Below are 19,145 nucleotides of genomic sequence, written 5' to 3' on the forward strand. Positions count from 1 at the left end.
ATGTCTGAGGAAACCTAACATGCATCCTCTGAATTCTCCAGAACTTCTGTATGAACTAACATGCATTACAGAAATGTATAGAGCCTGGTAGAAGCTGTATTGTGTTAATGTGTTACAAACCCATATAGAAACCCATTTCCTTCTCTAAATACCTTGGATTTTAAGAAGGAAGCTCTCTTACAAGGTAGGTTGCATAATATATGTGGCTTTATGTACATTTGCAACAAACAGGTATTCTGGGTGGGTGAAGCAAGAGCCATCTATCCTCATACGCTTCAAATCCTCTACATTGTTAATCAGATGATTTGTCTGAGAACTTGATATGCTGGATTTTGATACAGTTAATTGAACGTGTGTGTGTGTGTGTGTGTAAGTATATGTCACTATATATGACATTGAGTTCTACCTACCTCGCCAATGTTTGTATAAGAGCAGGACCTTTGCTTACTATACATTGGCTGAGACAGAAGATTAAATTAGCCAAATACATTTTGTTGACTCAGTGTCTCATCTTCTGTAGTTAATTTCAGATATGGAAAGAACTACTGCAAGTAGACCTATCAGTTTTAGTTGGAATTACAGAACTAAAATAAATACCAGTACCAGCTGTTGTAATGTGGATATTGGCTTGACGTGGGTAGAGCAGCAGAGGTCAATTAAGTGATCTAAGTGAACCACAGGGCAGTTAAAGGGATCACTGCCCGGGTCAGGGTCTATTAGTTCACCCATTTAACCATTGTGTAGCCAAAGACAACAATACTTCTTGGCCTTCAGAAGTCCAAAGGACTGATCTATCAGAGTTGGAATTAAGGTTTCCTGTGAAGGGCTGTGTGGTTACAACTAAACAGATTTTACGCTGCTTGATCGAAATAAAACAAAGTAAAAAGCTGGTGCAGTTTCAGCATTGTTGAAGAATTAAGATCTGCTGTGGGCAGCTGTGGCTCAGGGCCAGGCCTCACCAGTGTCTGGCCAACAGCACATTGATTGAATTGCACTGAAAAGTGGACGTTGGTTTCCTCCTCATTTAACCTGGTCCTATGTGAACTGAGGGGATTTGATTCCTTCAGGAGCCACTTCTAGCACTGTGCAAAGACATGGTAAGCTAAAACTGAGACCTGCAGTGGAACCTAGCCATTTCCATGCTTCTGCAGTACCTACAAACACCATGGGTCTCAAAGGCTTGCAGTCCTTTCTGCCTCCTCTGTTGCTTCCTGTTGTCCATCAGGAAGTCTGCTCTGAACTGTCCTGTTTAAAACCCAATGTCCCTCAATTTGCTGCAGTTTGATATTCTAAAACACTCAAATCAATATTCCTCATCCTATATTGGCTATTTTGCTCTTTTCAAGCATAATCTCTGATACTCAGTGCATTTTCGTGCATGGAATCATGATAACCAGTAAACCATATTAATTGTTGCTACGATTTTTTCACTCCAATTTAGTTGGATACAGACAGAAATAATTTTGAATAGAGACATTTTATTGGATTTAAATTCAAAACTTTTAAACAATTATCTGTTGTTGCCATTGTTGATCCATAGTTTAGGTACAAGAAGCGAATGAAAGGCCGTGGAAAAAGGTTAACATTGGGGGTGTAAAGCAAATCTAAAAAGATTTTATGTTTCCTATGTTCTTTCTGTAATTCTAATAAAGGCATATTCATGCCATTCAGACACAAAGCTGAAAGTTTACTTAGAAACCAACACAGAAAATCATGCTAAAAACTACTGTTTCTTCCTCTTCATAACAGTAAAGAAAATATGAAAAACAATGTTGTCCTTACTTTACAGTCAGCACTTTCTGAACCTATTTGATGTGTTGAGAAGTTTCATTGCTGGATTGTTGCTATTAAAGCTGCTTGCTTTAATTATCAGGAAGATAAATAACCTGGAGCAGGTTGTGAAGAGTGAAATCTTTTTCTCTAATCATCATCCTTGTACCCTCTATTTTCATATCTTCTTCAGCACTGTGTACGGTTTCTGACTTTCAACCACAATTTCCATTTGCAGCTAAACACCCTTTATAAAGTACACAAAGTGCCTGATCCCAAGCTTAGCAAAGCCTTTGGGATTCTTCCCACTGACTTCAATACAGTTTGGACTGAACCCCCCAAAAATGAATACTGAGTAATTCCACAATGAAAAGACTGTGTAACCCCAGTGCTCCTGGATTTCTGCCACCAGCGGTAAATAAAGCAGAACAATTGCAGCAGCAGGACTCTTTTATTACTGTCATTAAAGTAACAGCCCATGTCTTGCTCCCTTTCTGGGCCATATAGAGCTGGGAATACAGTGGGACCAACAGCACTGTGCTACCCCAGGAGCAATTCAGCAGAGAGCTCATGCAGGCTGGGAGATGGAGTGCTGCCTGCAGGACTTTAACTGTCTTTTTATTTGAAAATTTTCCAGTCGTTTTTGTAGAACATGAGGACAGAGAGCAGGTAGCAGTGCCGAGTAAAAGTAACAGGCTTTAGCTGTATGAATCATGATGCCAACATGACCCCAAAGTACAGAAAGTTGACCATACACTGCCCTGATCAGATGACATAGGATAGGGTAGGGTAGGGTAGGGTAGGATAGGATATGTGATGTGACCAGGCAGGCCTGTCCTCTTCTGTGTCCTCCTTCACATCCCAGATTAGAAAAATAGTATTCCAAGACTCATAAAATAGTTGGAAGAGACCTCTGGAGGCCATATGGTCAAACCTCCTATTCAAAACATGGGTAGCTTCAAACTTAGTTGCACTAACCTTATTCATAACAAATGTTGCAAAAGATTGTGATCTGATAGCATTGATCTGCACATGGTTACAAGCAGAAGAGGCATTCAGATTTCACAGTACATCAGTGACAACATGCTTATTCACATGCTAAGTGAATCCCTGGCACCTGAAGTCATGCCCTGCCCTGGCCTTGTGAAATTCAGATGATTTTCACTACATTGATGTGAATATATTGCTGCATACAGAGCCTTATATTGAAATGGATCGCATGGCTCGTTCGCTAAACAAGTGGACTAGTTCAAGTCTCGAAAGAGATTCAGTACATATTTCTGAATCCAAAACAAGACTAAACTGCCATACAATAAATGGGACTGTTGCAGTGAAAGAAATTAAACAAATGACAAAAACTGAGCAAGGATCTCTTTTCACCTATAACATTTATATGGAGGAAGCGTTTACATATTGTCTGTCCTGAACTGTAATGTATGACTATATGATATAGTATTGGGAACACCTATTTAAACCAGAAAGGTAGTTATCTGAAACCAAAATGAAACCAAAATGAAACCTTAATCGTAACATCAGGACAAGAATCTGATTGGGAGCAGCCAACATGGATTTACTAACAGCAATTCATTCCTGACCAAAATGTCTGTGGACAAGGGATGGGCACTGGATGCTGTACACCCTGACTTTAGCAAGATTTCTAATGCAGAATCCCAGAGTCAAAGAACCACAGAATCACACATTGGAAGGAACCTCAGGGATCATCTAGTCCAACCTTTCTGGGAAGACCACACTCTAGACAAGATGGCCCAGCACCCTGTCCAGACAACTCTTGAAGGTGTCCAACGTGGCTGAGTCAACCACCTCCCTGGGGAGATTATTCCAATGGATGACTGTCCTCACTGTGAAAAATTTTCCTCTCGTGTCCAACTGGAATCTCCCCAAGAGCAACTTGTGTCCATTCCCCCTTGTCCTCTCCACGTGACTCCATGTAAAAAGGGAGTCTCCATCTTCTTTGTAGCTACCCCTTAAGTACCGGTACATTGTTATCACCAAACTGACAACCTATGAAAAGGATAAGCAGATGATAAAATAGGTGGAAAACTGGCTTAATTGATGGACTCAGAGAGCTGTGATGGGCATTCATGAGACCGCTTCTGGAGTACCATGTCCAGCTATTAGATCCCCAGTACAAGAAAGGTATTGACATAATGGAGCAAGCTCTGTGCACGGCTGCCAAGACAGTCAGGGGACCAGAGCACTGAGAGAATTGGGTCTGCTCAGCCTGGAGGGGAAAAGGTTAAGGAAAGACTTTGTTGCTGTCTACAACCACCTAATCAAAGGATACAGAGAAGATGGAGGCACCCTCTTCATGGCCGTGTATGGCAATATTACAAGATGTAACAAATACAAGTGGGAACACAGGAAATTGCAAATAGATATAAGCAAAAGCTTTTTACCCTGATGATGCTCAAATACGGGAACTGGTTGCCCAGAATAATTGTGGCATTTCTGGCCTTAGAGGCATTTCCATCCAACACTTAACTGGACAAGTCCCTGAGCGACCTGATCCAGTTAGACCTGCATTGAGGAGAGGGTTGGACCAGATTAGTCCAAAGGCCCCTGTCCACCTTCATTATTCTGATTCTGTGATCAAATTATGCAGAAATGCCTGAACTAGTGCTGAGCTCACTAATTCCAGGATAAGAAGCAGTATAACAGCATTGCTATTGTACTGCTCTGTTCAGGTTTCTTGAGGCTCGGAGCTGATTAGCTTAGGTGGTGCTCCACCTATACTGTTTTAAGGATCCTAGCTAGTTTCACTGATTGCAGACACAGCAGCATGATCAGGGCTGACTTAGGAATCACTGCAGGGCACTGCATGGTGTGATGCAGACATGTCCAGAATATAATTATAACTTCAACTCTGCAACAGGATGAGTGTGGTCAGACAGATTCACCATCTTAGAATGCCAGTGACATACTGGAGTAAAAAACTGTCATTTTGATCTTTATCCTACTGAGGAGAAATTACTTCAGACTGAAACATTTGGTGTTATAGTTTTCAAATTAAAAATGAGAGTCAGTTAATTAAAATTTTGAAAGCATTCTGAGATCCTTATGTAAAAAGTGTAGAACAAATGCTAGGTTTTGTTATTCCAGATGTATAACAAAAATTAGAAGTAGAGAGCCTTTTCTGTGGCTTTATTTGTGTTTTTCTCCCCACATTTTTAAAGGGGTGCTTTAACTGTCTATACATTTCTAAAAATGGATCTGTGCCCTAGATAATTATTTGGTATTTGAAATAACCTGTTCCTTAACCACTTTTTAGCTACTATTCAATGATACAGATGGAATTTTAAACTATACTGGAATCAAAGGACGGCTTGGGCCTCCAGTGAGTATACCCTGCTTTATTAAATCTTCAGATTTGCTCTATCTTCAGTATTTTCTTTTAAGCATTAGCTAGAGCTGATTTTCCTATGCTTTAGAATTGTGTTCCTGCTAACTTCAGCACTCAGCTCTGTGGAAGTACTTCAGTGCAGAACTGAAGTCTGTGTGAATGAATTGCTTTTACACATTTGTATGAAAGAAAGGACTTGGCTTAACTCTGAATATGAACTATATGCTCAGAATGACAGGAGTGTGGAACTGATGCAAACATAGGGTCTAAGATATACATAGCGTTTCTTACATTTTTTTCTAGTCTTGTTTTTCAAGTCATAAAATGTTGGGATCAAGTATTTTGCTCAGTTCTGCTTGAGACTGCAGATAGGAATGCTAGACTCCTATGTATGAGTTCAGTCTCACAGCAATTATAGCTGTGGATATAGCTGGAAATTTCATGAGAGAACAACAGATGTGAAATTTCAGGTTCTGTTTTGCAGCTAGGAGTATAGCTGCAAAATAGTCCAGTCAAATAATTGAAATTCTGAATACTTCTTGGTAATGATTTCAGATTCCTAGGACTGGATCCAAAGAGAAATTTATCTTTTCCAGGCTGTGGAGTCTATCCAAACTTGCCTGAAAGTTTACAATATATTGCACTTTGCAAAATTTTAATCCCCCCCAAATGAAACATTTTACTTCACAGCTATTTTCATTTGTAGACTGTCATTTGTGTATTTTATTTTATCTGTTTTCTTGTTTGTAAGCACAGTTGTCTCCTTCACATTCAACCTCTGATGAAAGAAGGAAGACCAGAATGTGTGTACCTGATAGCAGAATTTCATTCTATATAGCCATAGTTTGGAAAAAACATCTATCTTATTAATACAACAGTCCCAAACCAAATATTTACTAAATCTGTCAGTGAACTGGCAAGAAGGGCATTAGGACCAATAGCAGCTTTTAACATTTATCTGTTAGCCTAACGAGCCTCTTTTCCACTGTGCATGTGGTAAAACAGGTTTCATGGAAGAGTATTTTGATGTTTTTCCCAATTCTCCTAATCCCTGGACATAATAGGCTGCCGGGATAGGATGGGTGCTCTTGTGTGAGCTCTGTTATTACAAGTAGTTGCCATTCAAGCCTTAGATGACAGGTTTTCAAAATAACATAGACAAGTATGCTCATGAGCCCAGCAGAAATGCATTGGTTTGTCATAGTTGTTAGAGTTACAGTCCCAACAGATAGAAGTAGGTCCTGTAGCTCAAAGTGCAGTTGCAGTTGGAAAGGTCTTTGAACCTTTGTCTCTGAGCTCACCCTAGTCAGGAAAGAGGTGCAGTCTCATAGTGGCTTGGGTAATACACTTCCAGGTGATCTGAACTAGAACTAAACTGTCTCTCTGCGTATATCACAGTGCAGCAATCTTAAATATGCCCAGTACAAATCCAAATCCATGTTTCTATTCGCAGCCTATTACACACTCTATTTTCTATCCACAAACAACCAGGAGCAAAATGGCAAAGGTGGGAAGGCTACTGTGATCTCTGTGCTGGAATCTGGAAAACATTCAAAGGAGGCTGAATTACGGTTGCATGCCTTTCATATGTGGAAAATGTCACCTTTCTTCAGCCTTTCCTGGATCTCTGTCCCTTCAGTTTTGGAAAGTCAATGATAATGTTCCAGAAAAAGTCAGAAGCATAGGGCATTGTGGAGTGTTCACAAATTTACCACTGGCTGGATGAAGTTCTTAATCCAGTTTCAAATCAGTTAATCTTCACAAATTATGCAGTACATAGAAAATGCATATTCTGTTTTGCAAGTCTGTAATATGTGTTTGCAAGAGGGTGAGGTTTTTGCATTTTACAGGGGCCAGATGGCAAGCCGGGTCTACCAGGATTTCCTGTAAGTATTATGTTCCTTGGATTTAAGTAAGCATTTTTCAATATAATTTAATATTTTAAAAATATTTATAATGTACAGAATTTACACAAAGTCTAATAAATTCTCATATGGGAGACTGTAGGTCTTCATGGAATCAACAGCTACGGTAGAAATTAACTCTGCCAGAAATGAAGTATACTGTGATATGCACATTTTGTATTTCTGCTTATCTAAGAATCAGTTCCATAGTTTAAATCGAAATATAATTGACTCTGATGAAAAATTACAACCTGAGGAAAAAGACCTATATAATTTAGGAGAAACAAATGGAAGAAATGGACTTCTAAAGGTTATCTTCATGTGTGTATGTAACTGTATTATTCTTTAGGCTTTTTTTGTCACCACTGCAGAGTGCAGTAAAGCCCTATAAGGTGTACCCTTTTTATTTTATCCTTTAAGAAACAGTTCTCTTTTTTTTATAATAACATACCAGTGCCACCATGGAAGCATTGCACAGCCACAGTATCAAAAGGTGCCTTATACTATGCTACCTGCCCATTGTGCTCAGACTGCCACACCATATAAACATTATCTGGCTTGTGACTTCATCCAGTATTGTTTATACTATTATATTTATATTCTATATAATGTGATAGAATTATTTTTTCCGTTACGATTGTTTTACAGTTCAGATGCATGCATATGGCCTAAGGATCCTTTGTCTATTGCCTGAGAATAACTAAGGAGAAAACTGAGAATGCTGACAAATGATGCTGACAAAATGCTGGCAAATTGCCCAAAATTCTACAGAAGGTTGCTTACTGAGTCCTGGGTATTGTGGACTGCACAGGAAGCCAAAGAAAGGAGGGGAAATCTCCTTAAAAATACTTTTCATTTGAAAATGAGCTGATAACATTTAGAAAATTATATAACAAATTCTTAGTCTCTCTGTCATTTACAGAATTTCTACAGACATAAAAATACCGTTCTTTTCTTACCTCAGGTCTTTATCTCTTCACTAATGCAGAAATCATGTAGTCTTGAATTTAGTTCTTGGCATGTAAAAAAAATGCTTCTGAATGCACTTATAATGGAAGAGCGTTAAAAAAAAATGTTATCTGAGTGGAATGATTTTACCACAGAATAAATACAGAAAATATCTCATTCTTAAATATATAATCTCTATGTTAAATATACAGCTTCAGAAGTTCTGTTGAAAATCAGTCTGGTTGAATGATCATGGAGGGAGAGAGAATAGAGTAGGGAGGAAATAGAGAATTTTAGCCAGAATTTCCACTCTTATTAATGTTGTGTGTTTGTCTTTGTGAATGCATGTCTCATCTATACTGTGATAAACATCAGGGGGTTTTTGTTTTGTTCTTTTTAACAGATTCTCCCTATATGATACTTGTTTTAGGGAATACTTTGATTCAGACAGCAATTTAGTCTTGTAGGAGTTATTAGATTTCAACCACAGTGATTCAAGTTCAAGTTTTCCAGTTATTTAAAATTACAATTAGTAAAATGACCTAGGTCCATATTCTGAGCAGATCTCACCATGGATTTATGTACTTGCTTTTGCTTAGGGCCCTCGGGGACCTAAAGGTGATGTAGGTTTGCCTGGGCCACAAGGACCCAAAGGACAACAGGTAAGAGAAAATGTATATGGAAAAGTACATGCTGCAAAATGTGTTAGATGAAAAATACTTAATTACATTAAAAAAAGTTTAATGATCCTAATCTTACTAGGGATTGGGATGTTAATAAGTTTATGTGAAAAATTTACTAAGTGGAAATTCAAAGAGTGCTAAACAAAATACCTTGACATAAGGTTACTGAGAGCCAATGTTCCTGTCCCAGTGTTGAAATTCTGCAGTGCAGTATGCACTTACCAGAATAAGTTTGCATAAACATGAAACATGGAGTGACCTCTTCTTCCAAGTTCATTGTCTGTGCTGACAGCCTGGGATCCTAACTGAAAGGCCAAATAAAAAACCCTAATCTTTTCCTCCTCCTTTGGCACAGAGGGCTTTTCCTACAGAATGGAGGCTAGTTTTCCATTCCCAAAGAAAGTAGAAGGCTTGGGGAGCTGTCTCCTCAGGATCCTTTCTCTTATTTCTGCACGACTGTGTTTATTTTGTAGCACTTCTGCGAGGTGAGGACTGAGGGTCAACTCTACTATTTTGTAGATATTGCAGCTGTTGGTCTGTTTTTCTTCTCCTTCTCATCCACCTGCAGGAAGCAGGGGAGAGGAACATCTAAGTTATTACAATCTTGGGGATAACAAAAAGAAAAACAAAAACAGTTTCTGCTTATTCTTTGTAAGTAGCGGACCTCACTTTCTCACAGGTAATAGGAAGGCTTGGAAATGGTTAACTATGGTTTGAAATAGGATTATCTTCATTGCTCAGAAGGAAACATCTCAGACCACAAATAACGGTCCCCTTTTGTCATAAGGGTTCCCGTTCTTTTACGGAGTCCATGAAATGGTCAAGCTAAACCTTAAAAGCAGTTGGGTGGTTTTTGCTTTGGATTTGTGGAGGTTTTTTGGCTAGGGGAGTAGGGGTTGGCTTTTTCTGCCCCCACTGGAGGGAACTCAAAACTCTGAAGCCATTGTATTCTGTACCCACCAATGACATAGTGATGCTTCTGAGGTGTGAACACCAGATTATGTTCATGAGTGATGAAGTTGGGAACCACAATGAAGCTACACAAACACCAAGGAGCATTTTACTGTAAGGATCATGAGACATTTCTGTTGCAACCTCAGGTCCATAAAATCTCACAGAATTTAAAGCCAGTGAAGCCAAGCCTTAGGAAGACTCCAAAGTATCCAAACTATCCTCAGGGAGACTCCGAAGTATCCAAAGATTTAAGAACCTGCAAGGGGAACTGAGTTGTAGAACTTCCTGCTCAGTGGAAGTGCTATAACTCAGACTGTCATCTTAATCAGCAATGCAATTGTTAGTTTCAAGCCACATTTCTTTCATTAGAGATCTTGGGAAAGCTATTGTACCGAGCTGCCTGAGCTAGGAGGAGGAAAGTTACAGCTGAAAGAACCAGAGAGGGAACCACGCGCTGGCAGTGGGGAATGATAGTTCATGGTTGTGGTGATGTTATTGAATGGAATTACCCCCTGAAGAAGTGGAATGCAGAGGCTCATAATCTGAATGCTGGGAATTGAACTTCATTAAAGGTAATGGGTCTGCATCATGCCAGGATATAGAGAGAACAATTCATGCTTTCCTGATAGTAAAATCAGGACACTTAGTGTTCTATCAAGATTTTACTTTTCCAGCAGGATTTCCTGTCCAGTATCTAAGCTGATGATACACAAGAAGACACCAATAACCTGTGTGCCTTTGGCAAAGATCTCTTGTAAACACTTTTCACATAGTAACTCTATTGAGAGCAATTAACAGTCTTTTTTAAAAAAATAAGTACTTATTCATCTCAGGGAGATTTAGAGGAGCAGGATATTTTTAGTGTACTTTATCATGTTTTAAGAAAGATCAGCCCTTTTCTCCCCCAGAATCAAGGTTCACCCTACTCACTTTGATACCACTTTATGTTTAATATCACAGCATGACTAATCTGTCATGCTTCAAACAGCAGTAATGCTGCTTTGACTTCTTCTGATTCATTGAGAACTGCTTTGCAAATGCTATAAAATTACTTTGATAATTGCAGGGTGAAAAGGGAGAACCAGGAACTATCATTGCTGCTGATGGATCTTTAACTGCATTATTAGGAAGAAAAGGAGAGAAGGTGAGCTAATATTGTGTTGTGTTACTCCAGAATGTTTGGTGGCCTTCTTACCAGCCACCTCTGCTAGATACACCAGCAGTTCTCCTTGTCATTGTTCTATGTGTGTCTGTCCTCAACAGGGTGAAGCTGGAGTGGTGGGAGCAGTGGGACCAATGGTAAGACACTTCCAAAGATGAGTGGATTCTTTTTATTATTATTATTTTGCTTTGGTTTTACAGAATGTATTAAATAGTAAATGTAAAGGCAGTTTGTTTTAGCTTTTCATTCCTTCTGAGTAAGGATGAAAAGGAGTATTCATGCTTCAGGATGATCCATGTCCTTCAGAAAAGACTATGGTTGTTACATATGTGGTGCTGTAAACTACTAACTTGATTCAGAATTTAAATACTGGTAGCACAAATGTATCTGTTACTATCTAAACAGACAATGGAAAATCATCAGAGCTAGAAACTTACGTAACTTATGACTCTGAATTAACTGGATTTGTTCAGCCCTGAAGTTAAAAGATTAGAGAGGAACTCTAATTACTCCCTGCTACCACCTGAAAGGGAATTATAGAACAGACAAAGCCAGGTCCTTCCCAGAAGTGCACAGGAAAAAGACAAGTGCCAATGATCACAAGTTCCAGCAATGGAAATTCCAGTTAGATATAAAGAAAAAAATGACAGTAAAAGTGGTTAAACACAGAAATAGGTGCTCAGAGAGGTGGTGGATTTTGGCATAAGGTGCTGAGGAACATAACCTCACTTGGAAGTTTGTCTTGCTTTGAGCAAGAGATTGTATTAAATGATCTCTAAAGGTCCCTTTGAATCTAAATGATTCTCTGTTTCTTAGATTTACATTAAAACAACCACTACATCAGGCTCAATTTCTATCAGTGCCAATAATTTGCAACTGCCCTGGATTCAGAGGAAGCTGGAAATTGGCCAGTAGAGTCAGACCATTTTCCGAAATCAAGATTTAGAGGCCTTCCTTCAGGTACTTATCCTGGTAGTTTTGACTGAACACAGAATATTGTATGAAAGCACTAAAAATTAGTTATAAAATAAGAACAGTTGCCCAGACTCAATAGTGATAGAGCAGGAATTAATTTCTTCTAATCTAGTATTCCAAAGATCAAGGATATTGAGTGTTTCTTTGCCTCTGCTTTTGATGTAGCCTGGTCTCTGTTGTGCCTAGGCAAATGCTAGTAGGTGTTATTGTTTCTGCATGCTAGGGTGTGTAGGAGATATTGCCACAACTTTCTGAGGTCTTTAAAAGGGGCTAACTGGGTGTGCTGAGTAACTTCTTTCTTAATTACTTTAAGGACTGCTTTCTTAATTACTGCTTTCTTAATTACTGTGTATCAGAATACCTTGAGAGCACTATCCTAACTTACCAGAAGGGGATTTCCTTTTCTTCTCCTTGTATGACTGCAAGATGAGTCTGTCCTTTCACCTCAACATAGAACCATAGGATAATTTAAAATGGAAGTGAACTTCAGAGATCACCTCATACGCACCACTGCCCAAAACAGGTCTATTTAGCTCAGGGACTTGCCCAGTCAAGTCTTCAACATCTCAGGATAGAGATTCCGCAGCCTCTGTGGGCAGCATATTCTAATATTTGACAACCTTCTGGGTAAAAGAAGTCTTTCCATATATTTATTTGGAATTTCTCATGTTCTAGCTTGTGTTCATTGCCTCTGATCCTATTGCTGTGTGCCCTTCAGGATATGTTCTTTTTCTATCAGCCCCAAACTCTGTGTTTACATCTCCTTTTGTGCTGCCACGAGATGCTTCATAAAGTTCAGCATGCAGACAAGGCCATTCACAGGAAGTTCTTGCCAGCACTGGTGCAAATGATTACACTGCAGGGGAATTTGGCACACAGAACCTGTTTCAAGAGTTTGCTCAGCCATTTCCTCTTCTTAGTGCAGAACTCTAGCTTGATCATTGCTGCTAATGGGGATGATTCATTTTGGTGTTGTCCCATAGAAAAAATCCCTCTGTAGTCAGTGGGATTCCTGTGCAGCAAAAATATACAGACTTCAGAGTGCTGGGCCAGAGCCTCTGTGACATAACTTACCAAAGTTTTCATTATGATGGTTCTGTTCCACTTTGCACAAAGTAAGACTCTGGACCAAGAACAAGCTTTGAGGTAACTGGGGACTCTGATCATTCCTCTGTGCTGTTAGGGCACAATGAACTCATACACAAGTTTCCAGAATTTTTAAAAAAACTTCCCTACTCATTGCTCCCCTCCTTTTCAAGACTTCAGCTGGACAGAAGAGAGGATCACAGGAGCTTGGAGCACAAGGAGATAGAGAAGTAGTGGTCTCGCAAATGAGAGCTAGGGACAGTCAGGAAGTTAGTACTCTTATCTGCAAAAGCAGAAGACTGAATCCAGATTCCTGCCACAGGGGAAATGAAAATCTTTTACCTGCTCAATTATGTTGTTCGCTGTCAGTGAAGCAGGCCACCACACATTACTGAATAGGAGCCCTGAGTAAGAATCACAGTGCCAGTCTGCCCAAATCAGCTCTTTGCTGTTGTGAATTAAATTTTCTTTCCTGGTAAGCAGTTTTCTGAGGCTTCCTCACTTCCCTTTTTCACTTCTAGCTGTGACTGCTGGCTTCTGTCTCAGAGTAGCTAACATCTGTCAGGGGTGGGCTGGTAAAGGTGGCTGCAGCATGGTCAACTGTCACGTTGTTGAAGTTTATTTCAAGTCCCAGTTAAAGCACTTCTCTTCATTTAAATTAATTTAAAAGTCTGTTTCTAATCATCGTCATTGCTCAGTAAAGCTCAGATTTGCATATTCTTTAAAGGCTTAAATACCGGAAATTGAAATAGAAAAATACCCCATGACATTTTGGATTTTCTTTTTTTCAAACCCCATTATTGGATATGGTAGCACAGAAGGGTGGTTTGAATCATTTTGAAAGCTTGGTGGCATAATACTGAAGTTCGCATCTGCCAGAGTCCATTAGTGACCTTTAAACTCTGATTACAATGGTGATGTTATGATTCAATATGTTCACATGTTAATGATTTCTGAATTTCATCTCTAATTTAGTCTTCTGTTTTTGCATGATAAAAATTACAACAATTAATCCATTAATTTCAGCTTGATGCTAAGATAAATCATCTCATCATCATCAGCTAAATTTTCAATGAAGGTACCTCACTTTTCTATTAAATTATATTACAGAAAGGTAAAGACAAACACTTGCCAGTTTCAAAAAAAAAAAAAAAGGTTTTGTTAACTGAAAATTTTATCAGTATGGCACTAGTTTAATTCATAAAATGGATTGGTAAGAGACTGGTATTTGATTCCAGATGGTATTCCTGTGTCAATATTCTGCTGATCAAATAAGATGCAAAACTCTGATCATGCGAATCATCTAAGTATAGATACCAGGCTATTTCTTGCAACCTTTCTATCTCTTCACTTGCCTATGCTCCCTCTATGCCTTGAACTGAGAGAGCATGGCAACAGAACTGGACTGTAAATAAGGAGAGACAGTTCTGCCATGGGCTTGCTTCCTTCTTAGTCTCCGCTTTCCTTAATAATCAAGAGCAAGTGTTTTTTGATTGCTTGCTAGTTATCCTTTGAAGTAGCAGTCACAATGCCAACAAACATTTGTTACCATTAAAGTGATATTCTGGAATTGTGGTAAGCAGTGCAACAGCCAATGTCTTTCTTCCATCAGCACAGGTTTGTGCTATCCACCATATTGCAGGTAGCAATACGAAGTCTGTTACAATAATCACACCAAAAGTACTGTGATTTCTCAGTATTAAACACGTCAATTGTCACCTGTAAGTGGTATCTGCATGAGATCTATAGACAGAGATTATTTAACCAATAATGCAAGAAGGGACATGTCTTAGCACTTCACCAGACTGAAAAAAGGAAATTAAACCGGAAAGGTTGATACGTATGTAAAGAGATTGTCTAGACTCCTGTGGTTTTGTTGAGTTTCAGGAAGCTGACAGCAGATGAGTTTGTGGTATCCTCACGTTTACTGATTTTTGTTGATTACTTGCTGGCTGCCTAGAAGTTGCATGGTTGCAAATGCCCAGTCATAGATCATCCATAGTCCTGGACTACATTTCCCAGGCAGCCTGCTTGCCCTTTCTTTTTGCAGTTTCTAAGACCTGATGGGTCAGTCACTCTTATGTAAAGAAGAGTCTGTTCTGTTTCAACTATCGGCCCCATAAATCCACAAGAGGCATGTAGAAGCCTGGCACTACATGAATTCTCAGGCTGATCCACAGACATCTCTTCATAGGGCCTGATTCAAAAATAATTAGAAAAACAAAGCAGACAAAAAGGAGATGCACAAAGCATACACCACTAAGTGCCTTTTTTCTACAGATTGATACATTTAACTTACCTTTGCTACATGGTGACTCAATTTTGAACTGCACACCATACTTATGGCTGAGAATTCAGACTTAATTTCAGATAACCAGTCATTTCCAACCCAGAGCTGACTGTTATATGCAGGCCTCAGCTTCTGAGATCACTCAGCAGAGCAAGTAGAGAGGACATTCTGTGCATTCTCTGCAGACAATCACAGAATGATTTTTAATGCAAATAAAAAACTATGCCTCTTATTCTAAATAATCAAATATATGCCAAAGATATGTTCCATATATTCTCCATAATCACGTTTTCTTTTTTGTCCAGGGACCAATAGGACCTACTGGACCTAAAGGAGAACTTGGTTTCCCAGGACGTCCGGTATGTATTATGCTGTCAAGTGGAATAAAGATAAAGGAGCTTGCTTCTGACACATATTACACTACTTCTACTTATTACAGGGCCGCCCAGGACTGAATGGGCTGAGAGGTGTGAAAGGTGATCGAGGAGAAGCATTTAATGTAAGTTCTTATGTATTACAATTAGCTGAAAATAAATCCTGTTAAAATCTTAAGTCAAGTCAGATTTATATGAATCCCTTTAAAATTATGTCAGGAGTAAAAACCTGAAATGATGTAGAAATAATTATATGTTTCTGCTGCTTTTCCTATCTGGTAACAATCATGGAAAAGTCAACTTCTGGGCCCACTTGGGCAGTTCTTGCAGATATACGTATTGGTATCAGCTCCCCGGTATAACAGTTATATGTGTGATTCACTGTTAGCATAGCTGGTTCAAATAGCAAATGATCTGGGATTGCCAATTCTTTCTATATTTCAAAGACTCCCTGATTCAGGCCATCAGTCTGACCCTCAAGGTGTGAGGATACACAAATAGGCTCTTAGCTATCATAGCATAGGTACAAACAGGACTTAGGCATATCGTAGTGAAGTGGCATCTACTCTACTAACAAGGACATACTTGCCAATACCTACTCCCTGCTTTAGTTGCCATGTACATGTATCCATAATAATGACCACTGCATAGGCAATAGCATATCCATGCCCACCTACTACCTGTAATTATGCAACGACGAGTGATGAACCAAGGTCCTGACGCTACAAGACTCTTCTTATGAAAAGACTTCATACAAGTGGTCTCATGGCAAACTTGAAGACTGGACTATACAACAATAAACACTGCTGAGCATAAGCAACAAGTTTCACAATAGCAGATTAATTTGAGTGGCTGTTCTGATGTCATAGGGCAATCTGTACTAGAAAAATTAGTACCCATACCACAACAGCAGCTGATAATATTTCAAGGGTATTTTACTGTGTTAGCATAGAAATCATAAGGTAGAAATCAGCTAGGCATCAGAAGAGGTGATCAAGTCAATCTCACTGTATTTCAGTACAGCACTTTTTGTAAATTAAACCTGTTGTATGAGTCCTCCGGTTCTACTTTGTTTAAAAGAAATAAAAAAGTATGGCACACAAACCATGAGACACAAGTATGTTGTCTATCTGGACAATAAATACAAGTGAGATGATATTGCTTTAACAGACTAACAGGGAGACTGAGAATTGGTAAGTATCTAAGTATCCTCACAGGAAGAAAATACCAGGTACTAAAGGTTCCTTACACCTCTAGAGAAAGGTGTAAATGGAAATTTAGTTGCTAGAAGGTGAAACTAGAGAAATTAGATATTCTAATTGGAAGAAAATGACAGAAAGGATGACTAGCCGCAAGCAAAATATATTAAAGTAGATTTTTCCATTCCTCCATACATTCAAAGAGTGTCAAGGTTCATTTTCTGGATTGTCTGTCTTTACCAAACAAAAACTATTAAATCAAGGATAACTACATGAAGCACATCAGGCTGGGAGATTGAAGAAAACAAGCAAACAAAACAGGCTACGTGCATTGCTCAGGGAAGACAAAATCTAATGGACCTTGATTATTGATGAGATGACATTTGTAACCTCACAGAAGCTTAAACTGATGTTGAGTGAAAGGTGGACATGGCGTGGTGCCAGGTTTTTAAATGACACAGTAAAGAGTTGGCATATTTTTTTGTAAAGGGCAGTCACGCCTCCAGTCTAGCAGGGTTCCTTGAAGGTGTTAATTACCATGTAGTTGTCTGACTGGCACTTGAAAGTATATGAATCTTAGCGTCTTGAGAACCCCAGACCAGCCTCGAATACCTAATTTTCCTTAGATCAGAGATCCACTCCTTTAATTTTTTTCAATTTTCAGTGCTTTGGGGTTTTCAGTTTGGGGTTGGATTGTTTTTTTCCCCACAGGAAACAACAATCTTAGACCATTGTATTCCCCACAGAGTTCTTTAGGTTAAATATTAAAATTCACCTGACAGGTTGGTCTCTGTAACTGAGTGCTCAGTCTCCCTTCAAACCATTTAACACAAAACTTCCTGGTTAAATGAGGCCCTCTGAGCCCCTTGGCCTTCTTTAGGTAGGCTCAGTTGTACTGCATATGAAAAGATCTGTCTAACGTCTTCCTCCTTTCACTTTTTCTTACCAGGGTCTTCCTGGCTTGCCTGGGCCCCCAGGGCCCCCTGGACTCCCAGGACGTATAGTTTATATCAAAGGAGTAAGTACAACTGCGGATCAGTTGCTATTCTACTGCTGTAGCAGAAACATGCTGCTCTAGAAACAGTTTGCAAAAGGAAACATCAAAACTTGTTTCAGGCAACACAGTTTATAGTGGGTGACCTTGCTTGTGTGCATAGGAAAGAAATCTCTTAACTGGATCCACTGTCATGTAAGAGGTTTGCCACAAACACACAGAGTGCGACCTGCTGACAGACCTGTGAGAGCTCCCAGGCAGTAAGCTGGGCTCTCTGCTCACGAGGTGCTGATTTTTGCTTCCAGGCTTTGTCCTGTCATGCCTATTAGATGTATTTGGTGTGTTGCCTGCTGCATTATACCTACATGCATTAAAATAATTTCCCTTCCTGTTTCCAATAGACAGTTTTCCCAGTCTCTCCCAGACCCCATTGCAAAATGCCAGTAAGTCACACACAGAATCTGCGCTTAGCAAAATGCATGGCCATGACAGTCCATAACCAAAGTAGCTATATACATAACCATGGTAGCTTTGCAGCTTTTCTCCCCCTGCCTTTTGCTTTGCACCAGAGACGTGTTTTACCTAGTCTTCAAGATAACAGGTTTTCAAGTGTTTAGATACCCCAGATTAGCCATATATAAAATATATAACCGAACTAGAAACACTAGAAGGTTCTTGCTTAAAGCGCTTTGATTACTTGGTTGTCCTAACACTTTTACTGCCTTTTGAAGTCCATATTTTTGTAGTTTCAGAATTGCTTTGGGGAGCTGAATGTTTATACATGCATGTACACACATTTGTCAGATGTATATATAAATACTGTCTCCATGTTGTTATGTGTTCAGCTGCTTTCAATTTTCCTGTCTAAAATAAGTCTTGTCATGTATTTCATTGTGGCATGACACATGCATCAGAAAAGAAAGATCATGTTCTTTATTTGACCCTCAAATGCAGTTTATTCACATATAAACATTTATTATCTCAAGAATAGCAACAGGTGAAGCTCTGCCCCTGCTTTCCAAAGGGAATGACAAAGCCCCCATTACCTTCAAAGGACCTGCAATTTCACACATAGTGTCAAACAAAAGGAGATGGGGTTTATATTTTCAGAACTCCCTGATGCAATTTTCGTTTAATGAATCATGGAAATTACATCCTACAATAAACTGTGAACAGAGTTCAGTCCTGGATTTACTTTCCCTAGGGCAATATTGTACTGTTAAGCCATGGATTAGGTACTTGGAAAGGATCCTGTCTTTGAGAGACACAGTCCTCCCCTGAATAGTGTGGTGTGCAGAATGGAACTACTTTTCTGTTGGACAGTATAGCTCAAAATAGTATTGTGCCCCCTCCTCCAATTTCCATTCCAGTTCTTTTTCACTTACTTTAGAGAAGTAGCTCTTGACTTACACTATACTAGATGCATTGATACTCATCATCACCCT

The 19,145-nt window shown here is 39.2% G+C and overlaps 1 protein-coding gene across 5 annotated transcripts in view; it reads left to right on the top strand.

Moving 5' to 3' along the window:
* Nucleotides 1-19,145, top strand: part of COL15A1 (collagen type XV alpha 1 chain) — a 163,503-nt gene that overhangs the window by 117,963 nt on the left and 26,395 nt on the right. For 4 of the 5 annotated variants that reach the window (XM_075083831.1, XM_075083832.1, XM_075083836.1 and 1 more), the window contains 9 exons: nt 5,060-5,125; nt 6,982-7,017; nt 8,583-8,645; nt 10,687-10,764; nt 10,884-10,919; nt 15,439-15,492; nt 15,573-15,632; nt 17,656-17,724; nt 18,102-18,143. In XM_075083831.1, the coding sequence (XP_074939932.1) occupies nt 5,060-5,125; nt 6,982-7,017; nt 8,583-8,645; nt 10,687-10,764; nt 10,884-10,919; nt 15,439-15,492; nt 15,573-15,632; nt 17,656-17,724; nt 18,102-18,143 (504 nt within the window). The remainder of the gene's footprint in view (nt 1-5,059; nt 5,126-6,981; nt 7,018-8,582; nt 8,646-10,686; nt 10,765-10,883; nt 10,920-15,438; nt 15,493-15,572; nt 15,633-17,655; nt 17,725-18,101; nt 18,144-19,145) is intronic. The other variant, XM_075083835.1, reaches the window with a different exon arrangement.

The sequence above is a fragment of the Phalacrocorax aristotelis genome, chromosome 2 (assembly GCF_949628215.1).
Source record: "Phalacrocorax aristotelis chromosome 2, bGulAri2.1, whole genome shotgun sequence".
Classification (NCBI taxonomy): domain Eukaryota; kingdom Metazoa; phylum Chordata; class Aves; order Suliformes; family Phalacrocoracidae; genus Phalacrocorax; species Phalacrocorax aristotelis.